The 17,847-nt window shown below is 40.3% G+C and overlaps 1 protein-coding gene across 1 annotated transcript in view; it reads right to left on the reverse strand.

Annotated features, from left to right (window-relative positions):
* Positions 1-17,847, reverse strand: part of dpy19l3 (dpy-19 like C-mannosyltransferase 3) — a 68,284-nt gene that overhangs the window by 49,152 nt on the left and 1,285 nt on the right. The window contains exons 3-5 of the mRNA XM_022742417.1: positions 17,444-17,571; positions 5,082-5,172; positions 83-204 (exon numbers count right to left, since the gene is read on the reverse strand). Of these exons, the coding sequence (XP_022598138.1) occupies positions 83-204; positions 5,082-5,172; positions 17,444-17,571 (341 nt within the window). The remainder of the gene's footprint in view (positions 1-82; positions 205-5,081; positions 5,173-17,443; positions 17,572-17,847) is intronic.

A 17,847-nucleotide genomic window follows, 5' to 3' on the forward strand; every position in this document is an offset into this window, starting at 1 on the left:
TTGTTGTAATGGCAGTCTTACTCTAATCTTTTGTGTTTTACAAGCCTATTGTAAAAAAGCTGACAGATGGGTGATGTGTTACCTGTATGGGCAACAATCTGTAGAGAACACTGAGAAAGACCTCTTGGTAGATATTCATTCGCTGCAGGAGATTAATGGTCCTCTTGGATTCTGTCAAGTTGTCATGGATCAAATCTGAGAGCCCTAGAACACACACACACACACACAGACACACACACACACACACACACACACACACATAGTATATGATATATATATATATATATATAAATAAACATGCACACTTCAAAATGTCACTGCAACATAGACTGATAGCAATTATTACTGGTTTGTGACAACCAAGGAGGAAAGGCTATGAATGTTTCTCATGCGGTGCTATTAAAGAACAATAACACTGTTTGAAATTTCTGTTGAGCACTAAACCCAGATTGTTCTGCTTGAATCTAATTCCTTAATTGCTGAAAACACAATGGATGTCTGAGCCCATTGGTGCATTCAACCTTGAAAGCCCTCAAACATCACTTCCTTTGCTGAATTTAAAAAACATCCGCTGTGTTGTGCTGCTTTTTCTCAAAAAAGAAAAAGAAAAAAAAAAAAAAAACACACCAGTAACTGAAGATAAATACAACATCAAAATATTTCAGGGTTTCCTGCAGTATTTTGTGGGAGATGTGGGCAACCTCCACTAACATCATAACTAAATTACCACTTTGCGGTTGTATCCCTCCACCAACCAGCCAAGTTGCAGGAAATGTGGTCACAATCTCTCCTTCCTGAGTCACATTGTTGAATAATGGTAAAAAGTGTTTTAGCAGAACATTATGATGTCACAGTAAAGTTGATAAATGTCATCACTTCATCATTTTATCCTATTAGACATTTGTGTTAAATTGTGTCATGATTAGTTTATTTGTGTGTCTGAATATGAGAGTAATGGCCAAAGACATGGTTTGTAAAGTCACAGTGACCATTGACCTTCAACCACCAAATTCTAATCAGTTCATCCTTGAGTCCAAGTGAACGCTTGTACCAATTTTGAAGAAATTCCCTCAAGGTGTTACTGAGATATCGCATTTAGGAGAATGGGACAGACAGCCCAAAAACATAATGCCTCCGGCACTGAGGCATAAAAATTAATAATTTTATTTAATTTTAATCAAATAAAACATTAACCTTTGGGAGGCAGTGACAGAGGGCTTAAAGTATTAAACAGAGCAAACATGGCAACATTAGAGATGCACCTTTTTACAGAGATCAACACAGTCAAGATCTAGGTAGTTTAGGTTATAGGATACTTTATTTGTACTCCTAGGTACAATAAATTAGCAGCTTTCTTCCTACCTCCGCTAAACAATTTCCTGCAGGAAATCCTAGAGATGAGGGAATACTACCAAAGAACATTTAAAGCTCTGTAAGCAATATTTCTACTGCATATTAACAATGGACCAATACTGACTGACAAACACACAAACACTGCACTCTGTAGACCACACACACCAAAGACTGACAATTCACCATGCGCAATAATTTAACACACCATCTGTACAATATCCCTTCTCTGCTGCTATTCTTTTGTTTTTTGTTATATTTAAATATTTAATTGTACATATAGATTAGATAGATAGATTTATTTATAGTTATAGTTGATAATAATAAAAAACAGTTAATAATAAATAAACAATAATAATTAGATTAGTCTGCATCCTTTGGCTGAGGTGTTGTACAGCCTGATGACAGCGGGAGCAAAGGGATCTCCTGAACCCCTCTGTTCTGCAGCGCAGTGAGATGAGACGTTTGCTGCAGCTGTAGCTGCTTCTCTGTCCCACCAGAATGTTGTGGAGAGGATGGTTGGTATTGTCCAAGATGGCATCCATCTTACATTGCATGCATCTCTCCACAACAGTCCTGAGTGAGTTTTTATATTATATTATATTATATTTTCTAAGTACTTGATATTGTCATTTTGCAATTTTTCTTTCTTTGTACTGTCACTTTGCTGCTGTAACACAGCAAATTTCCCCACTGTGGGACTAATAAAGGAATATCTTATCTTATCATAATTAGCACACGACTCTGCAGCTCTCCTTGGCTCTATGGAGTTTTTTTAGCATCAGTTGATGTTTTGGTTTGATGGTTTGTAATTTTACTGATTTTGGCCACTCTCAAACATAGCAGGCAACTGTGCAAAAAAGCTATAAAAAAAAAAAAAAAAAAAAAAAAACCCTGTACAGTTCCTGTCCAGCACCAAAGAGCAGAGCTGGAGAACACAGTGTGGCATTTAGCAGCAAGAGCGAGATATTTTCCTCAGGAGTTGATGACGAGCACAACAAAGCTGACAGGAAGGTAGATATTGGACTGACATTTGGCACAAACACAACTGCAAATGTTGCTGCATATCTGTAGGCAACTGTTTGCAAACAAGTTCACAATGTCAACTTAAAAGGTGATAATTTTTTAGGTGATTAAAAGGTGATTATTTATTATGTTTCTGCCGCTCCCAAGTGGTAAATAAATATATCTGTTATTTTAGGTTTAGAGGATTAATTCAGGTTTATTATGACTTGGGTCTTGTTTTTGCAACTTTATTTTTTGTAACATTGTACTCACAAAAGTAACTACTGAAATCTGGACACATGGCAACAAAAAGTCCAACACAAAAAGCAATCTGAACGGCCAGACAACAGATACGTTGTCTACAAGTCAATAGTTTAGCCAGATTATTTTACCATGTAAAACTTAAAGTGAACACACTTGAAATGTTGGTAATAATCCCTCACAGCACAGAAAAAAATACAACTACACCAAGTACAGCAGGTCAAAATTGAAGCAGCATGTAAAACTGTAAACTGCGTTCGTGTGTGCGTGCGTGCATGCCATCAAAGCAAAATATAGCTGTACTGTAGCAGGAACTACCACAGTAATACTTTGCCAGGTGTCTGACAGATTTTGGCAACTTCACAACTGAGCAAGATGCAGTCACGAAACTTTACAGGTGTGTATTTGAGATCAAAGTGAAGTACTAAGCTCTCATAATGTAGTAATAATAATAATAATGTAGCAATGATCCTGTCACAAGATAGTCTCAAGTTAACCTGGGACTTTGTTCACAACCTGTCTTCTTGCCCTGTCTGACTTCTTTTCCCTTTTCTCAGCAATTACTCTGGTGAGTTCAATGGTATTTTTATAGATATGATGGCAAAAGCTACTTAAATAGACCTAAGTTGTAATAAACCAAAATTATTCTTTCACAATGGCATTATCCTGCCATGCAGAGAGACTGGTAGTGACACACACTGGTGTCAGTATTCCATATTGGGCGCTGGGAGCAGTGTAACATTACTATGTATTTCATTTGACTGAAACAAAGTGCGACACCAAAGAAGCAGTAGAGAGCTGAGTTTCTGCTGCAGGCTGGGATGTGTCAGCCTGATCCCTGTTATGTTCTTGATCCATGTAAGACCATAAAAACCAGCACAGTTTTTGATAAACAAAGTACACATTACATTAACCAAACACACACACACATACACACATACCAATCCACTTCATTCATTAATTTCCATGTCTTCTTCATTCATTCATTCTTCTGAACCGTCAATTTTGCTTTATCCCTCTTCTTTCCTCCTTCTATGAGCCATTCTTTCCTCTCTCACTTTGATTCCTCTTATCTATCTTAACTCCTTTATCCTTCCCATCTGTCTGTTATACCTTTCCTCTCATCCCTGCTTCTGTATCCTTCTTATTTCTCCCATCATGTATCCTTCTATCCTATTTCTTCCATCCTTGCTTCCTTTCTTTTTCCTTTCCCACATCAATCATTTATTCCCTCATTTTCTCCATTACATCATCACTCCATCTTTCCCTCTCCTCCCTGCCTCACACTTAGCACTTAAACCTACAGTAGTTTCCACATGTCAAGCCATTCTGCCGTCCCTCAAGTGCAACAGGAAAAGAAGCGAACCAGAGTGAGACAGAGAGAGGGAGGTCAGCCAATTCCTCCACTGATTACCATACATCTTACTTATTTGCCGTAGTCTAAAATTAGGCATGTTTCCGAAGAGGAATTTTACATGATAATGGGAACAAAATAACTGAACTAATTTCTGCAGTGAAAGTGCAGTGATTTGTTTGGTCTGCATAGAAAATGGAAGGCAAAAAAGTTTCATTCTCATTGTAGGAGTAGGTAGAGACATCCATCTAGTGACATCCATACAATAAAAATGTTCATTTCTGAAGACTGGTCATTTTGAAATATCACTAGACCATGTTACAGCATGTAGTTACAGCAGTTTCACAAAATTACAATTCTCAAAACATCCGTGAAATGCTAGATTATGTGATTTTATACAGCCATTGTCTACTACTTGACTGTTTGGTAAGCCCTGCTTGCCTTAGTTACTGTTGCTATGCCTGCGAAGTTTCAGTTCTCCTGTGGCACAAATGTAGTTTCGTCATTTTTGTAACACTGGTCCTTGATTTGATCTACCTCTCCGGGTGGCTGCCGATGTTGCCAGCTGGAAAAAATGACTGTCATTGGCAGACTTTATCAGCTGTAGCTAGCTGCCTAATTAAGCTAATGTTAGCCAGCTGACTCATTTCATCCTGTACAAGGTAAATATGTTTGAAAGCTAAATAAACTCAAAAACACTGAGGCTTAATCTGACAGCTTCCTCATCAGTTGACTATCCATGTAGGAGACATGGAGATAGCATTGCAAGTAAGATGTTAGACAATGTAAAATCAGACTATTAATGTTATAAAAGAAAAGACTTTTAGGATGAAGACGAACAAGTATGTATGTCTGGCAAACGTAATGCTTTCCGGGATGTTAACCTCCCCAAATTAAATAAAGAGCAGGACATAGATGCTAACGTTAGCCAAAACCCTGATAGCATCCATTCCGCACAGTAAGCAATTGCTACTTGAACAGGGTTGGTCATGAATGGGACTTTTTCAAACCTGTCACCTGACAAGATAACATTATGAGTTAGTGATATGTTTCTTGGCCTTAGAAATACTGATAGGTTACTACTGTAGGAAGAAGGTAACATAGTGTATACCTTCCTGTATGGAGGGGGCCTGCAGCATTTGCTTGTAGTAAGAGTAGTAGAGTCCACACTCTGTCCGAAAGGAAATCTCCCGCTCCACTTCCTGAAAGCAAAAAGGGGAATTTGGTTATATGAAACTTCTGTTCTCGTCAATATGGAAAACAGAGATCTTGGCAAGATATGACAGAAACTCAGAGGACAGAGACAAAGCAGCTAAGACACTTATAATCCTCAACAGTAACAATAAGACACGTAACACAGTGTGTGTGTGTGTGTGTGTGTGTGTGTGTGTGTGTGTGTGTGTGTGTGTGTGTGTGTGTGTGTGTGTGTGTGTGTGTGTAGGATGTCTTCCCAAGAGATTTCTGACTTGCTATGCATGATTACTGTTCCAGTGGGGGGTAAAAAGAGAGAGCAAACAGTGGACAACAGGCTGCAGAATATTCACATCAAATTCAGTTTGTTAATAGTTTTTACAGCTGTGCCTAACTAAAAAGAAATTGTTTTACTATAGTGATAGATTTCTTTTGGTTGTGTGATTTAACTAAAAGTCTGTCAAATTGTTTCTCCAGGATTATTGTCCCTCCACAGATGAATGCGGTCATTCCCATGGACCTTGAAATCGGCTTATTAAAAACCAAATCATATTTCTGAGTATTATTATGATGCCATTCATGTGCTCCTTTTTCCAGTTATCATGTATGATAAAACGCTCATCCTTCGAAAAGACCATAAAAAAAAAGACCTAGAAAAACAACTAATGGACACAAAATTGATAGAACATTGATGTGGTGACTAAATGACTAAAAAAGGAACAGCCCCTACATTTTTCCATTTGCATTACAAGCAAAGCCATTATGCTGGAAAATACAAAAATCTACCATGAAGTGACATTCAAATAGAATTTGCATGTAAAATGTTCCCCAAAATGTCACTTTGTAGCCTGTAGCCCCACCCCTACCCCAAATGAAGAGGAACTGATGGCTGAATGTTATTAGCCTGGCAATTTAATGTCGGTCCTTGGTGTCCTGCAGATCATCATACCCAGTCACCTCACAGCAGATGTGGTCAATTACTAAAGTGATAAGAGTGCCACAGGAATGAGCCCTAAAATACGGTAATTAGGTAACATTTTAGCACCTCTGATTCTTGTTTTTTTTTAATGGTTTTATGGTTAGATGACTGAAATAAGGTCTGTGGTTAACACAAGCTCAAGACATTTTCATGTTTTATTCTACAACATAAAATTTATCAGTAAATACCCCAGTCCTGATTTCTTTAAGCTTGTATGTCTCTTAAAAAGGCCGGTTGCTAACAAGTGGTTGAATGGGACTACAGAAGTTTTTGAACTTGACTTATGTCATCATGCCAAATACACCGATTTACTCACCAGTCCACCTTTATAGCCTCACTGTGTTTATACTCACGCTTTTGTAAACTATTACTAGAGGAGAGGCTTTTGTAGACGAGGTAAGAGCTAAATCAAACTACAAATTGAAGTTTACTGGTGGTGACGTTGAAGTCATGTGACCTTGGTGTAGTTTGTTGTAACCAAACATTAGCTTTTTACTTCTGGTGATTGTATATAGGTTTCGAAAATCATAAAAGTGATGTTGATCAGTGAAGATAATCCTGCTGAACGAAACGTGTTAATTATTATTATCATTTCCTGTGGTAATCCAAAAGCAAATGTAAAAATCCCATTGGCTTTTTGTGGAAGGAACCAGGGTGACATGGTTACATCTGGTTTAAGCCATTTGCTGATTAATTGAGTGAAAACTAGCAGGGTTTGAGTCCTGAGGAGCACAATATAAAACTACTGTTTTATAATAGAGAGACAGACATCAGTCCTAATATTTTACACACCTCTGTACAAGATGTACAAATGCAGGAACAAGACTGAGACAGTACTGAGAGTGAAAACAATGTTAAGAGCCCAAGGATCCTCCACAGCCACATGGTCCAGCCACATAGGTGTTCACTTAACTTACTTAATTACTTACTTAAATCTTCCCAGGACAAGGGGATTGAGTGTGTACAGACTTGTCCTTAACTCTCCCTGACACTCCGATTCATTTTGTAGCACCTGCATTAGGTTGGAAAATGAACACGCTCTAAATCTAGTGACTTCAGCAATCTCCCAGCATAGCTCCACCTACATTCTCATACTATTTGAACACATAAATACCAGGGGCATTTCTAGGACCTGACAAGGTTTGGGGCTAAGCCTAGACCATCTGGGCCTGAGGTCAGGGTCCGTGCATGTGTAGGGTGCATGCAAATTTTTTTTTTTCAGATGTTTTTTTTTATTTTTTTAGTGCTCCTTTGTAACAAATGAGAACCTTACAGCTCTTGCACTTAACTTGATTGATGTTTGGACTGGTCATATTAGTCTGTTAATAGTATGTAGGCTTTTGGCCAGTTGTGCGTCAAAAGCTCTTTGAAAAATGAGCAGATGAAGGAGTCCAGCTACAGTATCACCATTTCAAAATCATCCATACAGTACTGTGGTGAATTTCAGAACTGTTATTTGATTTACTACATTTCTTGGCCCACTACATTGTAGGAATGATGACTTTGTGTCAATGTGTGGACCAAAGGTAAAAATTACAGATGTTTAATATTTAGAGTAAGTTATATAACAATTAAGCCCTTCACACTACACTGAAACATGACAGCTGTGGCAGCAGTCTGCTGCCTTGTTCCTGCTGTCTGGATGAGAGAGGAAGCAGCTCCCTAACCTGACTTAGCAAAAGGCAGCTGCTTGGTGTGAGGGAATTTCCTTATTTGTCCACCGTGAGTGACTGACTCAGGGTGAAAAGTCAGGGTGAGGCTCTAGGTCAGTGCCACAGCTACTGCGTTAAATGTTACAGGAGGTGAACCTCCAGACACAGCTGTTTTCTGTTGATATTGCTGGTACCCCAATTGATAACAGAAGACCTTGGATGGTCAGTAACAAGTGGCTTGGTGTTCTGAGATCAGCACCTGGGTGTGTGTAAATCATGTTTCCTTGTTTACTGTTAATGGACCAATAGTTTATTTACACATCCCTCCTCTCCATCTTCTTTCCATATTTGACCGAATATGGATTGTATGCTACCTATAGTAACCTTTCAAAGTGCATAAAGGCTGACCACAGGGGTCCCTGCTTCAGAATTGAGATGAGATCATGCACAGAAGTCTGTATTGATGATTCCTCCTTTCTCCTCAATCAAGCTTAAATAAACATCCTCAGTATAAGACATCCTGGACTCCAGTGCTCTTTCTTCACCAAAATACCTCTACCACCAATGATCAGATTTCTCCCTAACCCTTGGTCCCAGAGCCAAACCCCGTTTTTCATCTATATCTACACTTATGGGAACAATAAAGTGTGTGGGTGGTGCAGACACAGTTATAGCCAAACACACTTAACGTCACAACTTCTGGACTTGCTGGACTTCATTTCTGATTTCACATCTACAGTAGTCCCGATAAAGAAGCATAAGTTAAGTTGAAACTTTAAGATGCTACTACATCATGTTTGGCTTTTTCACGTGTGTTGATGGCAGAACTATCACATCTGCCAGCTGTTAAATCCATGTTTATGTATATCATAAACTCATAAATATAAGTTGTGTCTGAATTCACTCACTCGATCACTCAGCCACAACCATATATAACAGAGAGTCAGTAGTTTGAGTGAGCAGTAAATTGTGATTTTGGAAACTTATCTTGAATGTGCATGATCAGAGAGTTAGATTGTTGCACATCTGTAAATGTATAAACCATCTGTGCAAAATGTGATGGATTGCATTGTGGAACTGTCCATGCAATGGATAGGCCACTACTTTTTCATTCCACGGGCCTTTTTCCCAGCAGACATTTCAGGAAGGACACAGGTGTCACTGATAACATAAAGGATGGCTCTTAATGTGGCTGGAGATTAAGTTCTCCAATAAAAATGTCAGAATGCACCATCAGCAGATATCCCTGTAGTTAGGGTTTGTTTAACTAACATTAGTCAATAAACCAGTGGTTCTCAAATCCAGGAGCACTGTTGCTATTAGGATCTTTGTTTATACCTTACCCTCTGTTGTTACTCCTGCTGTCTGCTGCAAATAGCACTTTTCTAACTGAGCAGACAATGCACTTAACATTTGCCACTCATTCATCCTTCAACACACACTCAACTCAATAAAAGGCACTGGGCCAGCCTTTCAGCAGAAATTTGGGGTTTAGTGTCTTGCTCAAGGACACTGTGACATGTGAGCAGGACAAGAAGAAGCTGGGGATCAAACAACCAACCCTGCAATTACTCAACATCCCAGATCACGAGGCACTGACAATTGACATGTCTAGATGGATGTCTGCTTGACAAAAAAACAGACATTAAACACTTTGGTTCATGTAATAGTTCTGCAAAAGTGTAGGCATAGATGAATAAATGTGGTTTATTCTAGAATGAATATGATTTATGATTAATTCCCGTTTAATAAAAAAAACTATTTCCATTTCAGCTACAGCGAGAAAGAGCTTGTGTGTGATGTGCTCGGTTAATTTAAGGTTCAAATAAAAACAGTGTCAATAATACAGGAAATAACTCCTACCATGAGCTGAGAGAACCACAGCAGATTCTCGTGTATGGCGTTAACACACCAGGCCTGAGTCAGTGCCAGCAGCCCAGCCAGGAGCAAACCTGCGGCCATGGAAACACGCCGTCGCCAAGACCACCAGGATGGAATGTCTGACCCGGAACAAGTACCTGATCCTGCACGCAGAGAAACGTTCCCTCTGCCCTCCTCCTGCGCGGCATTTGATCTCGCTGCCCCCCACATCAAGTCACTGCTATCATCTTGTGAAAGGCCCAAATTAGTTTCTAGCTTGTTCAGCTTCACTCTCTTACGAAGCTCCATTGCCTGAGAAGACGGAGATTATCAATAAATTCTTGGATCCTTTGATGAGCTGAATCCAGGTAGATAAACAGCATGCTTCTGGCTTCAGCTATAGAACTGATCCAAATCCATTACAGTAATAAATGTAAATGCGGTGTGTTTTTCTTTTCTTGAAGTCAGTCCAAATAAATTAGCTTTTTAATCGCTTCAAGTTCCTTGCCAAAGGAAATATGCAAAAGCTTTCTCCAAGGGAATGAGCAGCTAGTTTCCTTCCCAATCCTTCTTTTGAGTTTGCCCGAGGCAAAACAAGCCTTGGCTTTTCACCAAGAACTTTGATGAGATGGCTAATCCTCAGTTTAAATTAAGGTCGAAGAGAATAAGCCTAGTTAACAAGTTCACACATTGCTCATTACCCTGAAAGCTAGTTCACTTCTCCGAAGGCACCAGTCCTCTTCTCTCTTCTTCTCTCCGTTATCATTCCCTTTTTATGGGTCTTTGAATAACTCCTGTCTCTCTGATGTGGTGCTTGAAGAATCTAAGGGTTGGTCCAGCATTGGCCTTACTTCGTCTCTCCTCTACTTTATGTCTGCCAGAGCCTAAACATGGACGACCTCCGCCTCCCCTGAACTCCAACAGAGACTTCAAGACAAAAAGCAGCTACTATGCAGAAAGACAAAAGCAAAGTAAAGGCTGAGCTATAGTAAGTCTGCAAACAACAGGATAGGCTGCAGATAAGTGGAGCAGCCAGGGGGAGGGAAAGAAAAGAGAGTTGACTACTGGTGACCTCTTGTCTATAAAAATACGCATGCACGCAGGAAAAGAATAAGATGGATGGGGGTGGGGAGCAGTGAGGGGAACATGTTGGAACATCATTCGGAAAATGCGGGGAACAGTTGTCAGAGGGTTTGTGGATCTGGAACTAGTTTCAAGCTGTGAGCACATGTCTGAAATAAACCCCGCTGGGCACTGGGACCAACGTGGACATGACTTCACACCTGATGAATTCAAGAGGCCAGATTAAGCCAGCTGTCTGACTGCATACGTAAGAGGAAGTGATAATAAGCATTGTAAATAGTGTGTGTAAAAGAGAGACATAGCAAAGGAGCAAGAAGAACTTGTTAATAAGCTCTCCAGACCCATTAACCTCAGGCTAACACTGCTACCACATTCCCTCAACAACATGGAGTGAGGAAACCACTTGTGATCATTAACAAGACTAGGTATAAACTATATGGCTGGGCCATGTATGGGTGTTTGCAGGGGGCGATTTGTGAAAGAATTTTCTTCCCAGACTGACCATGTGCCATTTCCTTTCCTCATGCCAAAAAATGAGGGATGTGATCATACACAACAAAACATAAGGTTTAAAATGCTAATTTAACATGCCACAGTTAAATCCACCCTTTCAGTACCATGGATAGCGCCACTCAGCCAGGCGTGCCAAAACACTTATTTATAAATGACAATATCTAATAGAAAGAGATCTCTAAACGCAATAGCACAACATACTGTCAACATAAAAGTAAGTAGGCTTCTGTCACATGACCCCGAGCGCTGACATATAGCGCTGATTTTATTGTTGTTTGCACCACACACTGTTCCATAGTCAGACTGGCCATCAGGAGCACCGGGAGGAATCCTGGTGGGTCGCCACATCATTGGGCTCGTCAAAAACAAAAAAAGAGAGACAATACGCTTACTGCAGCACGTCAACACAGCCCTGTTAAGGAATAAAGGCTGAAACACTAGAGGGCTTTTATTTTGAAACCATTACAGAGAGTGTTGAAATAACAGGGCAAACAGGAGCAGTTCAAAACGAGGCATCGTACTAAAATACTGATATGACCACTTTTACATAGCAAACAGAGGGAATCAGAAATAGAGACCGGCCTCTAATGTAAGTCTGCCCCAAAACAAAGCCTGTTTCCTGCTGCAGTTGAGGTAACTAAAAGCCCCAATCACTATTTGACTAAATATAGTAAGAACTGTTGAAAACTGTTTTGGATGCGCTGTAAACACCCACTGATGACATGACAGAAACGCCAAATCAATAAATGTTCACGCTCAGTCATTTTGAAAGAACAGCAGCCAACATTCGGCCGGCTAATGGTGTAACTTGATCACTCACTCACTCACTCAGTCACGGACATTCGCTGATGTAGCGCTGGACCGTGGCCAGTGCAGCCAAACATGGTGCCCTTTCTGTTAAACGGCAGCTTCTCCACTGACTGCCAACACCCAGATACGATCAGTCATGCAGGGTCAGGTCAGGCAGCAACAACCGCAAAGTAGCAATACCAAGCAGGAGGGACTTCAAAACTCACAAATTGCTTTCCAGCGTGTCTCATGGCTCTTTCCATCCTGCTTGACCAAGACACACTTTAGAGAGCATGTGTGTGTCTGAGAGAGTGAGCAGAAGAGTAAAAGTGAGAGACAGAGAGAGAGAGAGAGACAGTGGGTCTCTAAGGACAGGAAATTAAATACATCACGTCACTGGCTGAGGAAGAAACAGCAAGTAGTTCACTGACAGCGGGGAGTTCAAGCCATCAGCTGGCACGGCCACAAGCATCTGAATAGTGTGTTGCTGCGGCTCGGAAAAGTGCGTGTGTGTTTTTTTCTGGACAATGTAGCATGTGGAATCAGATTTAGGATTCAAAATCTGAAAATAGTACTGCTATTGTATAGAAGTACAAAACAAAACACACAGAAACCCCTGCCTAGTGTTGTTATTAACCTGTATTGATGTTTATTATGTCAGACAACTTCGCAGTCTTAGAAAAGTGTTTTGATCAACATCTCAGTGCAGCAGCGCAGGAATTACTGTTTGTCTTGTTGAGAGTTCGTAATTTAATCAGCTTGTGATTGCTATTTTATGTTAATTTATTTGTCTGATAACAGAGATGGAAATTTATGTGAATGATAACTAAATGATGAGTTTAACTGTATTAAAACACATCATTAGTAATTACAAAGAGCAGGAGAGACTCAGCAGAAATTTTACCAGGGGTTCAGAATGAAAACAGCTCTGCATTAAAAAAAAAAAAAAACACAGCCACATACACAATGAGCTGCGTTGATGGGGGCATGCTTGTTTCAGGTACCAGTGAGATGATGAATTCCAATAGAGACAGATCTCCATGCATCTTCCACAGGAAAAAAGGACTAATTCACAGCCTTTAATTGTGCAAACAGAAATCCAAATCTCTGAGTCCAGTTTGGAGTATCACTTCAACAATCTCTATCCTCTGTCTGTACAGTTACAAGATAAACAGAACAAATATGCCGTTCACATTAGAAAAACTAACCGGAAAAAATGCATTTGCACAAATTTGACTGGCAAACACAGCAAGAGGAAAGGTTGATCTGAATCTTCACTTTTCTGACAGTTGATCCTGCATTTTGTTATTGGAGCCTTTAGTGTCGGCACCCCTGCTGTGCCAGTGCAGGGGCGTCATTGAAAAGAATGAGGGAGCTGTGCTAATGTATGTCTGAGCACAGCCTAAGGCCACACCATTACATTTTAGTTTTAAAACGCATTACTTTTGCTATGTTTACGTGGTGTCCACACACTTTATTGAGAATTTGGCTGCATTAAAATACTGTGTATGTGAACACAGAGAGTAGGAGAGAAGCAGTTTTTAGTTTGAAAACTCTGAGGTTGCGTTGTAGTCTGGAGGCTCAAAAACTGAGAGCATTGGAAACGATGATGTAAACACCCAAGGCTGCTGATTGGGTTTTACCAGTGATGAATGCAACATGTATAACAAATTACAAGCATTGCTGACCTTGTTGTTTTTGCCAGCAGCTGTTGTTCAGTTAAATTCTGCATTTTAACGCTACCATTGCCTTTGCTGTTCCTCATTAATATTATTTTCTGCAACTATCCAACTGCAGAGTCAACAATCTGCTTCCTGTTTACGCTGGCACGCACATTTCCAGTGTACATGAATGGTCATGTGATATGCATTTTCAGGTGTGATAGTATGGACGGAATTAATCTCTGATACAGAGCTAAAAAGCTAGTCTACTTTTTGTTTTAAAATGAAATATAGTGGTATGGACATAGCCTAAGAGCCAGATTGTGCAAAAACAACAAGTGTAAAATGCATTGTCCAACCATGTTGGAAAATCAAGTGTTTATACCTGGCATGATTGACCGCACTGTAAGATGGAGTGAGAAGGGAGATTTGTTACCATTTAAATAGGGGGGATAATGCCAACACATTTTCAGACAGTCTCTCCTGGGAGACATGCACTCTTTTTGCCATAAATGGTTGTATAACACAAGAAAAAGAGAGCTTGAGAAAGAAGTTCAAACCCAGCTTACATTCTCACCTCCACATACCTGACCAAGTACTGGAAGAGGTGGGTCTGAATGTTGGACTGTCAGTTTCAGAAAGCTACATGAATTGTCAGACACAGCCCCCTAAAAAGCTGTGGTGAGGGGGTTTCCAGAGCTGTTCCACCATCCAACATGCAGCTCTGATTGGGTGTACTGCTGCCTTAACCAGGCTGTCTGTCCAACTCCTGACAAGAGGCTGGCTGTGATGCATGTTTTTGTTGTTTGCTGACCAAAAGAGATTGTAAGAGATTTGAAGACTTTTCTTATTGTGTGAGCTTTTTAGTGTTGACGAAAGCAGTCTGAATGTGCAAGTGTGGACACATGTTGCCGTTGCTTGTAAAGAGCATTTTCACATTGAGGCAGCTCTGTGTGATCATAGCCTTAGAAAGAGTCACTGATAGCATTAACAGAAGGAAACACTTCACACACACCAACCACACACACACACACACACACACACACACACACACACACACAGACACACGTGTTCAATGTGTGATGATGTCAGCCAGGAGCCCTGTTATGTGGGAACATTTTGGGAAAATGTTCACCAGTAAAGTGACCTGCATTTTTAATACATGAAAGCATCTGCCTGCCTCTACCCTTCACATACACACATGAGCAGAAACAAGACACCACAATCTGTGTCCATGTGGACTCCGCTCAATTAACTGGATGTGCTGCTTTGTCTCCCTGTGACAAAAACTCACAAATTACCCTGTGCAGATTGTCTCGATGTGGGTCAAGACGCACTGTTCATTTGCATGAGAAACAGATGAAGCACCTGGCTGGCACAGCAAGTCACCGCTGACGGATTAGACTAATTGTGAGCGGTAGGTTTTTTGGGGGTCTGTCTGTTCATTTGTTTTGTTTGATTCCTCACTCTCTCTTCTGTTCCACACAAAAATTTAAGTCTGGTCTGTGATTAGGATAATGCTTCAAAATCTGAACCAATATGTACAGATGGCCCTCTGCCCTCAGGTACAGTTACTCTGTATTGGCAAAGACCAGCTCCCACCAAACTGAAAAACTTTCTAGCGATGAACTCAAAATTCAACATAGTCAACATAGTTTTTGAACTTAAAGTATTTATGATTTATACACTCTAGGTAAATGTCTGTCATAGAGCTATTTGACCATGGATTTATCATTTAATTCATAACACCAAGAATAGTTCTGCTATGGTTAGGGGTGTGTACAGCATCTAACCCTAAGACTTGATACCAATCTAGATACATGATCCACGATCTGATACAAAAACAAAACAGATAAAATTGTAGCAGCAATAAAACACAAAATCAAAAAATTTGTAAAAACCATTTATGGCTTCAGTTATTGCCTCTGGGGAGTTGAGAAGCATTGTGTTTTGGCTCTACAACACTAGCTGTCGTCTGGATGATTTTTTTCCCCTCAGCAACCTCACCATCACTATCAGTGTTTGTTTTTGCTTTGTGCTGCCAACAGGCAAAGTTGGACATGGCTATGTGACTAGGGAAAATAGCAAGCTAACTAACAGGAGAGGAGTGGGTTAGGTTGCGGTTGGTATTGATGTAGTCCCATCTCTGACTAGCAGTTGAAATTTACACTGCTAGAAATCCTCAGAACATTTTTGTCTGTCGGTTATAAAATCAGCATCTCATCTGCATCCTCACTTTCGCACATTGACCATACACAGTCCAGCAGTATACTAGGTTTTGACCTAGTCTTGTTTAAACAAAAACTCATCCTATAATATTGTAAAATCATCTGCAAACCACACAACATGAGACTAAAATGGGCCATACCAGAGTGACCTGCAATCCTTGCCTCAGTGGACTCATACATCTACCAAAACACATGACTATTACTGCACCTCTAAATGTGGCAAACACAACACAAAGCAATGGTGTTCATTTACATTTTGGCCCCGTTATGACTATGACAGAGCAATCTGTTCTGCCATGTCAACCAGGTCAAAATCTGCTCTGTGCATCTCAGCCTGAACCAGAGTGTTGGTGAAGCTCTGCAAGAGGGATTTAAAAATGACATCATATCTGGCAGGGCACAATGTTCTGCTGCTGTACACTGAACAGACTCTAAAAAGGACTGTGCAACAACCAGTTGCCCCGGTGTTTCACGACTTCACATGGTTCTTTTAACGGGCTTGAAGAATCAATCCTCTGCAGTGCATGGAAAAACAATCATCCCATTTCAGGATGAAGTGTTTATGACGTGCTTGCAGGATATTTTAGGGGGAAAACTGGATGAGGGGAGAATGTCTGATCGGCATTTATATTGAAGCTACATTTCCTCTTGAGATAAGCAGAAAATGTGAGTGGAATTTTTTAGCTTTTCGAAGTTCAGACATTTTCCATCTGCAAATATCTAATCTGTGATGTTCTTGATGAGTTTTACACATGGATGTCAAAACCTACGATAACCTCCATATAAAAGTGTCAGACACATCAATCCGGCCATCTCTGCTGCTCCTTAACAAGAGCCTCATAAAAGAGATAAAAGAGACCACGTGTATCCAACATTCCCAGACCTTCTTCCTGGCCTGACACAAACCCAGTGGCAATACTTTGTGTTTAATTGTCATTGGGACATTCAGCCATTAAGTTTATAGTTCTTACTAAACCACTGAAACATCTGGATATGCATTATGGTACACAGTCAGTGGACAAACGGATTGGCAAGAGATCATCCCCATAAACATCTTTTATTGTTTACCATCATCTCTAGTAAACAGGAACACTAATTCACTCCATTCTTGTATAATGAGAAACTCACAAAACCCCCGTCAAAAAATCTGCCAGTTTAAATATGCCTTACCTGTTTCATAATGCCACCCCAGTGTGCAGTTTCAGATTACATGCTGGCATTCAGGGTCTGTCCCACCATAATGTGTGTCCCTTTTTACACAGACATCGATCCGGCTCTGTGATTACCTCCACTGCCGGCTTAAAGGCGGGACATCAACATTCCAACCCCCCACCACCCCCTTCTGTATATGTGCCTTTCATACAGAACAACGAGACGGAATAAAGGCGCAACTTTGACTTGTTATCACAGGAAAAGCGCAGGTGTACCTAATAACATGCATCTGTTCTATTAAAGTGTCCCTGTGTTAGCAAAATAATTACCTGACATAAACATTGTAACAGTGAAGGGAACTTTACCTTGATGTTGGAGAACCACAGGTCGTTCTCGTGTAGTGTGGCCACGTAGATGCAGCACAGCAGGCCAAGACCAACAGACACGGACCAGCCGACAGATGTCCAGACTATAGCCCCCCACGACCAATCACCTGCAGGAACGTAAACACATCGTTAAGTTGTTACGATCAAGTGAAATTTTAATGACTTCTTTTGTACAGCAAATATTTTTGATTTGTCATACCATACATACCACAAGTGTCATTAAAAACAATTATGATGGCAGCACTTTATTAAAGTCCTGCAGTAAGCCAGTCCACAGAGTCCATTTCAACACAAAAACCTAAATGTAATGGAACTATTATTAATGCTTTTTGTTACACCTGAGACTTTTGTTCAGTGGATATTAGTGAAATACAGATTATTCG

Source organism: Seriola dumerili, unplaced genomic scaffold (genome assembly GCF_002260705.1).
Source record: "Seriola dumerili isolate Sdu_G_001 unplaced genomic scaffold, Sdu_1.0 BDQW01000003.1, whole genome shotgun sequence".
Classification (NCBI taxonomy): Eukaryota; Metazoa; Chordata; class Actinopteri; order Carangiformes; family Carangidae; genus Seriola; species Seriola dumerili.